The 16405-nt window shown below is 44.8% G+C and overlaps 1 protein-coding gene across 1 annotated transcript; it reads right to left on the reverse strand.

The window, feature by feature from the left end:
- Window positions 1–882: 882 nt before the first annotated feature.
- On the reverse strand, window positions 883–15523 carry USP18 (ubiquitin specific peptidase 18). The gene is made up of 11 exons (XM_063359054.1): window positions 15272–15523; window positions 12336–12523; window positions 11165–11261; window positions 9737–9882; window positions 7709–7788; window positions 6733–6879; window positions 5816–5911; window positions 4616–4786; window positions 3976–4107; window positions 3469–3518; window positions 883–2939 (listed from the first exon to the last, which is right to left on the reverse strand). The coding sequence occupies exons 2-11, from the start codon at window positions 12502–12504 to the stop codon at window positions 2891–2893; spliced, it is 1137 nt and encodes a 378-aa protein (XP_063215124.1). The 5' UTR covers window positions 12505–12523; window positions 15272–15523; the 3' UTR covers window positions 883–2890.
- Between the last annotated feature and the right edge of the window lie 882 nt (window positions 15524–16405).

The following is a 16405-nucleotide window of genomic DNA, read 5'->3' on the forward strand; positions in this document are numbered from 1 at the left end:
CGGACTCCACGGTATAACCGGTCTCCATGTTATACCTGTGTACCAATACGCTAGCCCTGTATCCCCTGCACCCGAAAGTCGTCCTTGGGCAGTTTCTCCAGCGTACAGCTGCACTGTGCTGGGGACGCAGACGCAGCCAAGGTGACTTTTTGCGCAAGCAGCTGCGATCGGGCAGAATTTTTTGATCTGTACGCGATGCAGTTTGCACACCTCCCATTCCTCCCATGGTCCATCTGGATCTGGAAGCAAAACCTGACAATAAACCCATTGTGTTTCCAGCACAAGGGCTGAGTGCCCAGAGAAGGTTTAGCCTCATTTCCTCACCTGTTGGAGATAAAGATTAACAGTAGCCCTAGCCCCAGTACTTAATTTGAGCATACTTTGACATACATTCAAGCATAATTTGAGCTGGGATTGTTCAGGCTGGAGAAAAGGAGGCTGAGGGGAGACCTTATCGCTCTCTACAACTACCTGAAAGGAGGCTGTAGCCAGATGGGGGTCAGTCTCTTCTCCCAAGTAACAGGCAATAGGACAAGTGGAAACGGCCTCAAGTCGTGCCAAGAGAGGTTGAGACTGGATATTAGGAAAAATTTTTTACACTGAAAGGGTTATTAAGCATTGGAACAGGCTGCCCAGGGAAGTGGTTAAATCACCATCCCTGGAGGTATTTAAAAGACAGGTAGACATAGTGCTTAGACATACGGTTCAGTGATGGTTTTTGTCAGAGTTAGGTTGGTGGTTGGACTAAGTGATCTGAAAGGCCCCTTCTAACCTAGGCGATGCTATGATTCATACAACCCCTGTGCATGTGGCCTGTGGCCTCCCCCCTGCATTTGTGGTGTTTTGGAAAAACATGCCGAGAATAATCCACAAGACTTATTTTCTAGGAAATTTATTTTATTCAAATACCATTTTATTCAAAACAAGACACTGATTACTTTTCATTAAGATACTGACTGAAAAGATTCTTAATATATGTCAGCAATTGCTTCCACGTTGGGTGATATACCTGGAAGGTTATGACACATTTAAGGCGTTTTTCATAAGCACAGCTTGTTTTTAAGTTTCCGGTTATATCAAATTAGAAGTGTCTCATCAGTCTCTTAACCCATTAACTTCTCAATTTCTGGAACGGCACTGTCTTTCAGCTACTTCACATATGCAAAGCGCTGGATAAAGCGGACAGGAACATGGTTTTCTTACTCACCCATTGCAAGGTGCTTTAGAAAGAGTTTAACGCATTCCCAAAGGCAAATAGGCTGAAAATTCCTCATCCTGGTGACAAACAATACACTGGGATATTATTGGTTTTTTAACGCAGAGTGAACAGTACAAATACATGAGAGCTGAACAGAATAATGGGCCTTGCTAGTACAGTGAAATAAATACCTGCTAGTTCATAAAAATGTAATTTCACAGCTATGCTCCAAGATTTCTCAATTCACCTTCCACACACCAACAGAAAGTGGACATGATTTGAGAACTTCATCACCATTATCAAAATAAAATTAAGTTATATATATAGATGCTGTTATAATTAAATTAGTAATTTTTAAGTGTACTCAGTCCCAAAAAGTTAGCACCCTTGTAAAGATACAGTCAAAGAATACGTTAGGCTAGAAGGTACTTTTAGATCTCCAACTACTGGAGATGTAAATCACTGATCCTTTCACAGACTGTGGTACGTCCAGAATTACCACAATGAATGCTTTAAAAGCATCACAACCACTGCTTTTAACTTTCCTCACAGCTGAGTCTTGTGATGAGCTTTTAGAACACTCTTCTTCGGATTGTCATGTTACCAACCTTCCTTTCTAGCTCTCTCTACGTTTTCCCTCCAGCTGTGCGGTCCTGCCATGGGAGCACAGGCTGAACCAACAGCACAGAGTGGCAGGACTCAACAGGAGATTTAAAAATTACTCACTCTCTTTATAAAATTGATCTCTCCAGAACACTTTCTGCTTGAGGGACGTTTCCACTCCGTGGGTAGAGAAGGAAGGGAGAAAGCAAGAAAATTCCAGCTGGCAACCAGCTGAAAATCCCGTGAGTTCAAGCACATCAAGGCATCTCACTTCTCCTCCCATCACTGTGTATGGATACCATTGTGAAAAATCACTACCTAGCTTCAGAATCTCTGTTACTCTGAATATTTTCCTCTATACAGGAAAGAAAATGCATATAAATGCCTGATAAGCATGCTAAAACAATAATCGTCTGCATAAATACATACAAACTCATCGTGTAAATCAGAACTACTACAAGAGCTCCTGATTTAAAAACACCTCTTTATGCTGACACCAAGTTTCAAACGCATCTCAAGCCCTGCAGTGATCCATTCTCAGGAAGGTGTTAAGGAGTAAACATCACTGGCACATGTGTCATAAGAGTTCTCATCTTTGTTCCAGCTGTTTCTCAAGACTTTTGGGGTGCCCTGCCCAGCTTGCCAGCATCTAACACGGTGCTAAAAGGACAAAGTAGGCCTCAAGCTCTTATGGTCTTACTGGTGAGGTACAACTATCACAGCTCTTCAGCCACACCACATGGCTCCCTGGAACATCACGCAGGCTTTAAAGCCAAATGCCTGCCCTGTACTGGAATCTAGGCATCAACATTAAAGAAACTGGTAAGTCAGCAGAGACAGGGACTAACACCACTGTCTTTTAAGAGGAAATGAACATATAGAATCACATAAATACCAAAATATATGAAAGAAAGAGTTCTCTAGCTGAGTCTCTCCTGCACTTTTTTCATAAATAAATGTGAAGGCAGAGGTTGCTGACAGAGTGCAGAATGTCTTCTGGAACATTTGTACACGTCCACACTGGCACAGAGCTGCTGAGTTCCACAGATAACACACAGCTTCCCAAGACTTCTGATACTCCTGGTAAGGCTACTTAGGGCATTTTTTCATGTAAATCAAGAGATAGGCCGTTTCTGTCCTGTGGAAGCAAAGAAAAAGCAAAACAAGATGTATGTTTGAAGATCTAGGTTGCGAGTAACATCCTAGGTTTGCTGCTGCTCAGCTTTTTGAGGTTTAGGTCAACTGAACTGGCCCTCTCCAGTTCCTGAGGCAGAATATAAAGCTGACCCCTCGCAGTGCTATAGCTTATAGGAAGGATTATCTCTCTTCATGACTCATTTTCTTATCGTGCATCAAAACAAAAACCACGGAGGAATCCTGACTGACGTACCTGATTTAGTCAGGATATAGGGTCCAAGCAGCAATCACGAGTAACAAGACCACTCCTGCAGTCCCACTTGTGACTACTCAGTAGTCCTGCAGGATCCCCGAATAGTCATATACGGTCACACCAGAGTAACCAGAACACAATCCTCTTCTACTCTCCTGCATGCCCTGTACAACCCAGGCGATATGCAGTTCAAACCATTTGCCTTGTCTCTCTTTGCTACCCTCATTCCAAACCCCAGAGCAGCATTAGGTAAAAACAGAGAGATGTGTTTGCTTACCAGTTGAGGTTGGAATGTCCATAGGTGCATTTAACATCATCCCACGATACCTAGAGAAGAAAAACACACAAGAGGAGGCTGGTAAAAACTCTCTGAGAAATGGACACATTGTGATACCAGCACACCAATTCTAAGAGTGGTGTAAGTGGTACTTCCAGGAACTAAGTACATTTTTATAAACTGTTTTAATGCTTTTACTCTCCGAGGAAAAACAGTTCCTTTCCCTCTTCTGGACACTTATATTAAACAGATCTAGAGTACATAAAGTAGGGTATACAGCCAACGGCTGCTTCCGCAAACCAGAACCTGAGGCCTTGCTTGGTACAGAAGCTAGAGCTGTTTCGTCCTCAGCTCAGAGTATGCTGTGGCAGAGGAATGACGTGCACAAAGCTCTACAGCTTCAGTTGTCTTCCGTGGTTCTCTGGTTAATCAGCAGTCAATTAGACTGAATGAAATCTGGAGGAGTGTCCAGGAAGCTACAAAAGAAATGCGGATTTGTCTCCTCACCTGGCAAACCTGAGAATCATTGAAGCAATACCATTTACATTCTGTGAGACTTCGAATATAGGCACAGTAGTGTCCACAACTAGTTGATCCTGAATGAGCAACAACAGCAAAAAGCTCATACTGCCAGGAAGCCTGTGAAGAACCACAAAAAGTAAGTTTCAGCACAGCAATTCTCATTTGCCATTGACTGAAGAGAAGCAGCAGCCAGGACATCAAGAATATGCGTTTCATAAGGAAAAAGGAGAAAGATCAGATCGGCCTTGAGGATCCTACCTTTTTTGCTCTTATCCTCAGAGTTTTGCCTGCCAGCTATGGGCTGGTGGCCTCCTTGAAGATCACAGGACTGTTTTGGGGTTTTTTTTTTTGGTAAAGCCTGTGTTTTGTCCTTATAGCAGAAAGCTCCAGTTATGGTGCCTTTGGTGATTTAATCTGAGCACAGAAATGTGAATAATGCCTGAACCAGTTAAAACCATGAGATGCGAGACAACACCAGGCACAGGTAAAGCCTGAGACATACATTTTTAAGGCAGGTGCTTTGAACTGAGGCAAGTACTGGTATGATCTCTTAAGTTTTTATGACACTTGAGCAGAGGGGAGAAGAAAATCTCCATTTTTAAACAGGACATTAGGAGTATCTCACCTTTTCATTGTCATCTGCTTGGCACTGATTTTCTGTCAAGATTGCATTGAAATCAAGGTCTTGTGGGAATGGCAGATAGTGACTAAGCTTGTGAACATAGGATGATTCTCCGAAGCAGAAGCGCTTTAGGTGTATGGTCAGAGTCTGTGGTAGATGGACTAGCTTCATGCTCTGTAAAGCAATAAATAATGCAATTGAAAACTAAGGAACAAACCCTGGGGAGGTGAGGTGGAAACAGCCATTGCCACCCAGTGAATGTAGCAGGGAGAGCAGTCAGTGCTACAGTCAATGACTGCCAATTCCACCAGACAGCAGATGCCAAACGTTTATAGCTCATCCGCACACAAGACACATACACATGACGGAGCTGTGAGAACCAAGTTTCTCAACTCAGGTGTGATCAGCACCAAGATGTGGGTGCCTCATGGGCTTGCTTCGTTTCTCGTCTGCTTTCTTAACCCTAGGTTGGTAGCATCAGGTAGGTGAGGAGACGCAAGCCAACCTCCTTGCGACATGTGGCCACTAGAGAACGCCAAGCTGACAGCTCACTGCTTCCAGCACTGTCTGTTGATATTGCTGCTGGTGCCGTGGCTGCCACCAAGATATATGGATGCATTGTAGCCTCGGAGCTGGGCCACTGGTGAAAATGTTGTGGAAAGTCCGCTCCAAGCCTTGAGCTGTGGCAGTCTCCCTCACACATCTCTCTCTTCAATGCATTTGCCTCTTCATGAAACAGCTAATTCATTGTCTGGCAGAGACCAATACAGTAAAAAATGGGGAGCCCAGCAGAGAGCCAGGAAGAAAGGAAGTCACCCTACAGTATCCTACTTTTATGTGCGTGCACAGCTCCAGCAACGTATTCTTGTCTATCCCTGGAGCTATGCAATGGAGTAAAGCCCCACAGTGGAAACACAACACAAACCAACAGAAACTTTTCCACTGGTACAAAAACGCTACATCCCTCCATGACTTACATTAAAACCCAGGAAAGCATTCTTTTGTTGCTAGAGCTACATCTACACCAGGGATCTTCCTAACAGGAAAGATGCATGTGGTTTATACCTAACTGACATTGCAGTGCTGACAAGTCTTTGGTGATCTCCTCTTACACTGATATGGTTGAGTCCTTTCCCCACCCTTCCCAGTCCCAAAGGGAGTTCTGGGTATAAGAGACAAATGGGGAACTAATTCTCTGATTACCTGCAGAAAAGGTGTTTTCCTTCCACACTGTTCACAGAAACACATGTTGTGATCCGTCAACTCTTCTGGACGGAAAAAGTATTGCAGACAGTCCTCCTAAGAAGACAGATGAGATTTCTTTCAACTGAATTCCTTCAGTTTCTATTTCTACTTTGTTTCACAGGGTACGAGCAAACAGCAAAGCTACAGAAGGCATATTTTACTCAAAGGACAGAAGAGTGCCTAGCAGCTTAAAAAAAGGTACCCCATTTTTCCTAGCTGCTGCTGTGATTACATTAGTTGAAAAAAAAAACAAAAATAGAGTACCACATTTTCCATAAACAAAGATGTTGATGCATAAGTGTCTTTTATATCTACTTCAAAGCCTGAGAGGTTCCTTTAGGCTGAAGCAGTATGAAGTGGTCAGAGAATAAATAAGGTCCAATGGTCCAGGGTCACCCAAAAAATCCACTGCCTTCTTGTGGCAGCACCTACATAGCCACCATCACTGCTGTATCTGGATATCAAACAGCAGTACTGATTTAAAAGTAAAAGAACACTGCAAATGTAGTGTGTCTGGCCAGGCATCACCCAGGGCACCCCACTGTGGTATCTAAGGTCTCACATACACACATCACTGGGTAGTATCAGTCTTTGAGTCTTACAGGGTATTATAGTCCTTTTAGAAAGGTGATTCAAGGACTTTATTTTCAATCCCCCAAATCAAACTTTTTTTTTTTTTTTGAGAAATTTAGAAGCCCTCAAAACAAAGAAGAAATGTGAACAAGAAAGGATCACCTCAAAGCCCCAGACACCCTGCAGAGATTCTTGCAGAGATTCAAGACGAGTCCCAGGAGACATCAGTGCTGCAAGAAGGCTCCCACAGTTAACAGAGGGGAATCTTCTTCCTAAGGAAACAGTGCTGCCACTGAACTTACCAGAGTCTTCAGCACGCAAGAATCAGCATCCAACATTGGGAGTGGAAGGGTTAACATCTTGCTCTTCCTCTTTGTTTCAAGAGAGCATTTCTGACAAGCCAGGTGCTCCTGTACACAGATAGTGTACAAAGAACTCAGCTCTTCAACCTGGAGAGGTAAGAAAAGGCCAAAACAAGGTTTATGAAAAACACAGCTAAGGTATTTCCCTCTGTGGGTAGGAAAGCCCATGCGGACGTGTTACTTCACGCAATGTTTTGCTTTAAGGCTTGAACCCAAACCTGACATTGACTTATGTGGACAGGGCACTTTCCACCATATAAAGAAGAACAACTCCTTCCCCTCATCCCCTAGCAGAGGGGAAAGACACAGCCTATAACAAGATCATAAAGTTAAATGTCAGCTTTGATGCAGAATTTTATTGGGTTTTTTTGAAACTGCAACAGAAACCTGTCTTCTATATGAATAAAACTATGACAGTGTGTGAGGAAGAGTCACCTTCCTCCTACCTTACACAGCTTCCCTGGGAGGAACTGTCATATACATAACATACTAACAGTGACTAATTATAATGAAATGCACGCGGCTGGCTTCAAAGAACAGAGGAGCTGTGTCAAGACATGCCAATAAATGCTTAAAGAAATTTGGGGGGAAAAGGAAATGCAAGGTAACTAAATTCAGTGTTGCAAGAAGATCAATCTTTTTGTTATTAATCAACTTTCCCATTAGAACGGAGATCCCGGCATGCCCTAAAACTAGGATGAACAAAAGAAATTAGGGTGAACAAAATGTTGAAGCCTATGAAATCAAGATTCCCTCTCCCACTTGAAAGACGCAAGGAAAGATCCAAATAGGGGATAATTTTAAGAATTTCATTTAGGACAATTGTCAGTGAATGGGTTTCTTCTTCAAGAAGCAGAGGAAACCATACACAACAAGGGCCAAAGGACCTGGTATTCATTTCAGTGACCGTCCTTACCAGCTCTGGCTTTTTCATCTGATCCTTTATCAAGTTCCAGAGAGTCAGAAAGAGCTGGGCAGCATCATGCTGCACAAACACTGGACAAACAGAAAACACAGTCTCCATCAGTATTATAAACAGCACCAAGCACAGATATCCCATAGTTGGCAAAGGGAGACTTATTGTCCCCCATTAGCCCAGCCTCTTGTTCCCTTGCCGCTCCCTGCCAGGGACAGAGCTTAGACTGGAGAGGAGCCCGCAATGTCTCCATGTCACCTGAGCAGGCAATGGGAAAAGATGGTAGGGCTTGAGCGCCCCATGGTACAACCCAGTGCAAAAGTCTTGTCCTTGTCACCGGATGCAGGACCAAGAGTTTACCTAATACCTACTGAAGGACAGGGCTCAGACATATCATTGAGTTGAAGGTTGCATTCCATAAAATCATAGAATTGTTTGGGTTGGAAGGGACCTTAAAGATCATTTATTTGAGTCCTTCTTAGAAACAAAACAAGGAAGATTCCATTCTCTTTTTCACCTTCGTTACTCCACAGACTTGTCTCCTCCATCCCCTCGCTAAGGCTATAACACTCCTGAGTGCAAAGATAAAAATGATAGGAAGGCCTATCTGTATGTCTCATCCACAGAATGGTATAAACCCCTTCATCCCTACAAGCATACAGTTACAGCACAGGAAGCCAAGGATAATGTAGTAACAGTATGCTTTGGCTTTCCACTCTGGCTAAACTGGCATATTAAGAAACCTAAGGTAGTCGGATAAGCTCAGTGCACAGCTCACTTAGAATGGCTAAGCGGAGAATTGCTTCAAAATTGAACTTAGGGGGGAAAAAAAAATATCCGCATCTTTGAATGCAAAGAACTGGTGTTCTCAGCCCATGATGAGCTCAACTTTTAGGAATGGGGCAAAAACTACACATCGTTTAGCAAAATCTTGGTATTTCTGGACTACCACTAAACTTGATCATAGGTGAAACAAATTTTGTGGAATAATCCAACACCCTGAGGTGGAAGTGCTTTCAACTTCCCTGCAAGTCTGCAGGTACTGACTTCAGCTGGGTTCTAGTAAGATTACAGACATCCCTGACTAAATGAAGCTCAGAAAATATACCTTTCCTCATGTCTAATACCACATCTGTGATCCAGGTAAAGCATCACTTGCTGGGATATAGGACTTTATGAAGCACACCTGAATTTTAAAGCAAGGTGGGAAACTGTCAAGCTTTAAAAACCTCTTTTGGGGCATCTCTCTTCAACTGGAAGAGAGAAGGCAGAACGCAGAGCCAGTCAGTCTCAGGGGGAAAAATAACGCAAACAGAAATATTCAGGTTATCTCATGTTCCTCCTTAATAGATGTCTGGGCTGGCTACCATCTGTCTCTTCCAGTGCTGTCCTGGTTTGGCTTTGAGATTATAAAGATTTGGATATACCATGTGTATTTGTACACATAAAGAGAGCCCCAGCATCTCATTGTCACTGGTCACTCATGCATTTAACAATCTCTGCCCTTTGGGACCCTACCTAGGTAGGAGGTTAAACCAGCAAATTCTTCTCTCTGCCCTTATAACAAGGAACAGGAAGGATATTGCTTCTGTCCTTGGAGATCTGGGTTGAACTCAGTACCTTTTCCACGTGATCCCTTCCTTCTAATAAGAAATAGCAGCTGTTTCACTATTATCATACCAGTATAGCAAGACAGATCAAGCTGTAAGCTGTCCTCTCTCTGCCCTGCATAGCTCTTTCCCTCTGGCCAGTATTAGTGGCTGAGTCTTCTAGCAGTCTGATAGTCTTCCCACCCTTTGGGCATCAGCAAGGATACCCACGCAGGGGCTTTTTTTCCCCTCCCTGTCACAAGTAAGACACAGCGTCTCACTCACAACTGAGAGGCAGCTATAAAGAGCACTACATCACCATGTACCCAACTCCTCACTTTTCTGAATCTCTGAATGAGAGTCTGCACTGCTTGTTAGTGCTTGATAATTAACATCTCTGGTCTGCAGACAGAGGTGGGCATGAGGCGGCACTGCTTACATTTCACTCTGTATCCAGAAAGACAGAGAGCGAGGGGTGTGGGAAAAACTGCTTTCTGCTTGCCACACTGCATCTCCTCCAACAGCAGGAGCATCTGGTACGGGACATTCCTATTCTTCTGCCCAGCACGTGGTGGCACTGTCATTCTATAAAGAAAAGAAGCAACATGAATGGTAATCAAGCAGTAAAATGGAGAAATATTAGATATCACACCTGAAGGAGCGGAGGTGGATAGCACAGAGCAACTCAAGAGGAATCAGAATGGGCACATTTTCAGCAAAAAGAAGGAAAAAGGGGAAGCAGACACCTGCACTAGCTCATCTCACAGTGCAGGCTGACAGTTCTAAAGCAAAAGGCCACAATTTTAAGTTGGCTTGTTTCTGCATAAGGGGCAAACCAAGCAGGACCTGAAGTGCTTCCTGAACTCTAGAAACAACATTAGTTACAGCAATTTCAAAGCTGTTCTTGTCTCCCACCTGGTCATGCCTTCTTCTCAACATACCCTCAAAATTTCATGGGCACATGTATCGTAATGCTTGTGTTTCAACTATATGCCAACTGGAAAGCTCTTTATCGTCCCTAAATTTATTGCAGTCGACAGGTTTTTCTAAGTCTTTCTTCAAATAACAATGGTAACCTATTGTCTACATTATTTAGCTTTGCCCATTTGTGACGCTTCTCCTCTCTGCATGTCTGCAACGTGCCTTCTTCCTCCCCTGCACCCTGGTGACCGTGTAAGAAATTTTGAAAACAGAGGACTGAACAGGAATGATCCGCTTAGATGATTAAAGCTGCAGTAAACTGAGTAAACTGAAAATAAATCAAACTAGTTATTAGTGTGGTTGGTAGGGAGGCAGAAGCCCAAATCCACCTCACAAAAAAAAGTAGAGCGCCCAGGCAAGCAAAGCAAAATAACACTATGTATTCGCTATCTGCAACAACACTTATTCTTCTCTATCAGGTGCTAGCCAGGACAATCAAGGGCCAGAGGCCACGGATCACAATATGTTTTTGTTTATATGCTTAAAGTTACAAAAGTAATAGTGGATATGGTTACACATGACACATCCTTTAGCTATAATGGCCCGTGAGTATACCTGTAATAAAATCATATCCTGTTATGGAAAAGAGAGGTGCCACAACAGAGATACAAGTCATAAAGATGCAGTTCAGGACTGCAGCTTACTGGTGTGCAAATGGCACACGAATCAGGGATGACTAACAAGTCAGAACACTGCAACTTCTACCTTTGCAGGCCCCAGTCTGCGTATATCAGAGACAACAAGGCAGTGACCTTACTGAGTGAGCTGAAAGCACCTTGCTAGCACCTTGACGATCCAAGCCTTCGAATGTGCAACTCATATGAAAAAGGAGAGGAGACAACAGAGCAACAATGGAAGTATCTCAGATAGTTCAAATAGGTGGTACCTTCGAAGTATCCCTGTGAAGTGTATATTCATGAGGAACACTTGGAGCAGAGAGTTCAGACAGCAGCTCTGTCCAACGTTGTACAGTCCAATAGCTCCTGTAGGCACAGAAAAAGAGGACGTGAAGCCTGGAAATAGGTACAAGAAAAGAAACTGAAAATTATTTGGAAGTGGCAAACTCCTCTTGCATGTATTCAGCCATTCAGTGCGTAGGCCCAGGACCTTGATTAGATCTGAGAAAGCGTTCAATCTATTCTTACGTTCCTCAAGCAAATAGCATTTATTTCCATTTGGCAACTGACAGGAAAAATCCAAGTAAATCTGGATTATGATACTCAGATGTCCCCCAGTTCCTGTATTTTCAGTCCTCTCATAACACACGTAAACATAAAATAAATAAAAAAAACAGAAGTCAAAGGCTGGCTGTATGAGGATTTTTATTCAGCCATTTATACAGCCAGGCCTAGTAACAAAATGAAGAGCTACACGTGGGATCACATGCTAGCTGTCCACCACACAGGCTTCAAATTTCCCTTTCAGCCTACCTATGGTATTCTTTGTCTCAGTTTCAAAGAAAGGAACTAGCCTGAGAGAAGTGGAAGAAGCGAGTCACAGCTGTTCGCACTGCATATAAAAAGATGGCATATTCTGTGCTCCAAAGTGGTGTAAGTAATCACGGTCAGAAATTACAAGTTTTTCTTCTGAAGTCATCAAAGGGAGAGAGGACGTGGAATAGAAACTCAGAACAACTCAGAAATGCATACAGTCGCTGGTAAGGGTGAGGTATAACTGGAATAGAACAGTATGCACACCTGAAATACTGATGACAGCTTTTGAGAGACCAATCTAGTGATGCAGCAGAGTAGCTAGGGCCTAGCTCATGGTTTAGCAAATCCAGAAGCAATGCTGGCTGTGCTTGGAAAGACACAGGGCTAGCATCTATACCTTTTCAGCTGCAATGGCCACTTTGAGGACTTAAAAGGGGAAAAAGCTCTGAGATCCTCATGTAATCCCTTCCCCAAACTCCAAAACTGTTACTTGGCAGGGCAAAGTGAGAATCATATGTATATTCCTCAGTGAAGAGGTAAAGAATAGGAGAAAGTCAAGCCTAAGGACAGAGAATGGAACAGCACAGAAAAAAGGAGAGTGAAGAACAGACAAAATATTATTACCATTTTTTAAATCTGCCACACCAAAGACTGATGTTAGCCTCTGGTCTTTTGCCTTCAGCCCTTCAGCTTCATCTTTATTACTTTGTACTTCTGTTGCTGCCTTCATGGTCTCACTTAGTGCCAGCTCTAGTTTCTTGCTTCTTTCTTGACGTCCACTTTTTTGTCCCATCAACAATATTGTACAAAGACTGCAGAAAGACACAGAAAGATCAGTAAGACAGGGAGCACCCAGAAATACAGGATTTGTCTTTATATTTGATATTTTCGTTATGAACAAACTGGAATGTCAATAAAACTAGTAAGACTGCTGTGACCAGCATTTGGTATATTTCACTTAACATGGGCATTGTAGGTGTGACAGCTATTGGCAAGGTAACAGACACAGAGGGCAATTGCTCATCCGGTCTTCCTTTTTGTGGCTAAATAAATAAACGAACCTTTGATTCCACAGAAACAGCTCCGCCTAGCCAGGGAACTCCAGATATCCCTGTTAAGAAGACTTGGTAAATAACATGATTAAAATTGTCCAAACGGCATATGTTGCCAAAGTCCTCTGTTTAGTAAAAGTAATGCTTTATCACCCAAAGTATCCCAAGGGTTCAAAAGGGCAAATTTCACCTTCTCTAGCCTTTTGAGCTGGTAAGCATTTGTTTGTTTTCTGTACTGGGCCCTCTGCATTGTTTTTAAGCAACTTAGTCACAGCTCTACTATGCCACTTTGGACTAATTTTTAAAGGCATTTAAGCACCTAAATATCAGCTTCTTTTTATGCTCCTTCAAAGTAACTGTTTAAGCAAGAGAACCATTATAGTGCCTTGATTTTCAAGGGAGTATTGAACAGACCATTACTCTGACAGACTCTTATGACTCAGCTGCTGGCTCTTTAAATAAAAGCTTTTAAAAAATCACCAAAGTAAAAATATGCAGGCAAAACAATGTGACAAGTGCTCCAATGCAATTACACAAAATTGAACCCTTTTAAAAGCCCACCTCCAACAGGAAGGCAGAATCAGAAAAAAAGGATGTGCTTAGGGATGTATTCACAAGAGGAAAAAAAACAGAAAGCAAATGCTCAGAAATCATTATTTTACAAATATTAAACAGCATGTTAAATGAACCCAAGGCCAAGTGCCAAAAGAATGAAGAAAAGCTACCAAGAAAGGGAAATAATAAAAAAAAAAAAATCACAAATAGAAAATCTTTGCTTTACAAGCCTGTTATTTTTCAGGTTAACTCTGCCTAATAATGTCAAATATCAAAGTTTCTGCAGAATTTCTCAGGCAGGGAAACTAGAAATGTATTCCCCCCCCAAGTATATTTTTTCCCAACTGTACTTTCGATTCTTTACTTTTCAAGATTACTTTTGAACTCAAAGCGTCATAGACTCGGATTCACTAAACGCTGTCAAATTTGCTGAGGAGTTTTATTCAGAAAAAAAAAAATAAACTCAGACATTCAAAGACAGATACAAGAATATTGCTTTTTATATCCAAACCCAGTGATTAGAACAGCTATGCAGGAAAAGAGAAATCAGCCTCTATTTCTTCCTCAGCAAAATGCGGTCCGAACTCACCGTGCCTCTCGCCCTGGAAATCATTTAACCAGGCATTCAGGTTTCTGAAAGCCCAGCTGGAGCAGGAGCCCATCGTTGCTTGTACAGTGAGAGCCACTGGGCTTTAGCTGGTGTAATGTCAGCCAGCAGGTAAGTAACGCTCACAGCCACCCGGGATGCCAAAGGAGACAGAAAGGAGGGAGAGAGGCAGAGTAGAGGTAGCTAAACAACAGCTAGGGATGTACTGGGAATGAGGGGAACTTGCAAGACACAGCTTTGGGGAGGAGATGTAGGATTAAGGGTGGGATGAAAGAGCAAGCTCAGGGCTACAAGGCTTCAGGTGACTTGAGAAGTGGGTAGAAAGATATTGCGCAGGAAGGTGCAGGGGGATACAGACATGGGAGGATTTGGGTCTCCGGTTTGATGAGGATCTGCCCAGGCACTACTGGCAGGAACCCTGACACAGGAACAGGGACGCAAACAAAACTTCCCAACCCGTGCACAGAACTGCCCCATGTCGGCTATCAGAAATACAGCGTTCCTAAGGTTTGCACTTGACCTTTCTTTCCCTGCGAAAAAAAAACTGGTGAGGGAGCATAGGAATTGAGAAGCAGGCTCCCTTCTTGCCCCTGATTTCTTCTCTCTCACCGGAGGAGCAGGGTCGCTTCTTGGTTTCCTTTGCAGGTCATGGGCGGCACTCGGTGCTGCTCCCTCAGCGCAGGTGCCTTGGCCGAGCCAAGCGACCGCGTGGCAAGTTCCAGGCAGAGAAGAGGTAGCGGCGATACCCTCCCCGTAACTCCTGCCCTGTAACCAGCTAGCCCCCTCGCTTGCCCTCCCTCAGCAAGCCCCGGGGCCTCCCGTTCACCCTGCCCTGCTCCACAGCCCGTCTGCCCAACCAAGGCACCGGCCTCTCACGACAAACCCCCAGCCGTCCCTTCACACCCCTGTACCACAAGCCCCCGAAGCTGCCCTCCGACTGAGGAGGGCCACCAGCTCCCTGTGCCTTCTCGTCTCTTCCCCACCACCCTCGCTCCTTTCCCTTCACGGGTATCCTGGGGGAGCAATCAGCCAGGGATATGGTGCTGGGGCAGGAGGGGGGCGGCGAGCCAGCAGCCCCGGGGGAGAAGGTAGCAGCCTCGAGGCGCTCCCCGAAAGGGCTGCCGCAGGGACGCGTGCCCTTCACCTCCACACTTTTCTCGGATGCAACCGAAACAAGACATCTCACTTCACCGTCAAACTACGTGTTTATTCTGCTCCCTTTTCTTCCCTCTCTCCCCCCCCCCCCACCCTCCTGCCGCACTGTGGCTCTGGCTTGTCCTATTCTGACAAACAGGGAAAAAAAAAAAAAAAGCGTGTGTGTGTTGGGGGGGGGGGGGGTGTCTTACCAATTCCCGCAGCACCCGGAGCGCTTCGAGCCTCGGCGGCAGGCACTCGGGACACCACGTCTACCCGCACAGAGGCACCCCTGCGGAGCTCCTCAGCCTGGCCGGCCCGCCCAGCCGCTGCCAGCCGAGGAGGTGCTGCAGGGCGGATCGGCGCTCGCTCTGCCTCGCCGGTCTCGTCAGAGGGCGGCGGCGGCAGCTCCCGCTCCGCCTTTTAGTTTTCATTTCCCGCTCCGCCCGAGCGCAGGGACAGAAAGCGAAACTCGGCTCCGTCGCCGTGGGCGGCCGCTCCGCCTCACGCCGCGCCGACCCCCGCCGCTGCCGGCGTGGCGGCGCCTCAGGGCAGAGCGACTCGGCGGGAAGGGGTAGAAGAGCGGCCTAGGTGCCATTAGCCCCCCTTTTTATGCTGAGGGGCTGCCCGCTCGTCTCTGAGGCCACAGGCCCGGGCTGAACTCCACAGACACCAGGGATTGTAATTAGTGCGGCGCCCAAATTATGATTTGGTGTGATCTGTGCTGCTTGCTTAGCTCGATTTAGCGCGAGTAGCTGGATTTGCTGAAACCTTTAGGCGGTGAGAAAGCTATTCTTCTCAGTACTTTTACTAGCAGGTGATGTTGTTTAATCTTTTAGCATGGGGAAGTACTAATGGTTTGGTAGTGTTTCTCTCAAGTCCAGAACTTTTCACAGAATCACAGAATGGTAGGGGTTGGAAGGGACCTCTGGGGATCATCTAGTCCAACCCCCCTGCCAGAGCAGGGTCACCTAGAGCAGGTTGCACAGGAACGCGTCCAGGCGGGTTTTTAATGTCTCCAGAGAAGCAGACTCCACCACCTCTCTGGGCAGCCTGTTCCAGTGCTCTGTCACCCTCAAAGAAGTTTTTCCTCCTGTTCAGGTGGAATTTCCTGTGTTCCAATTTGTGCCCATTGCCCTTTGTCCTGTCACTAGGCATCGCTGATTTGGTTCCCCATGTTCTGCCAACAAGGACAGGTGCAGAAGGGATGTAAACCAGAAGATACAGAGGCTCCAACCCTTGACCTAAGCTGCAAATCAAGAAGACAAGAGCCTGTCCTGTCTGCCTGGACATGGAAAAAGAATCCAATTAGGTGTTAGAAGACCCTAAACCAAAAATCACCATTA

This window comes from Chroicocephalus ridibundus, chromosome 1, assembly GCF_963924245.1.
Source record: "Chroicocephalus ridibundus chromosome 1, bChrRid1.1, whole genome shotgun sequence".
Lineage (NCBI taxonomy): Eukaryota > Metazoa > Chordata > Aves > Charadriiformes > Laridae > Chroicocephalus > Chroicocephalus ridibundus.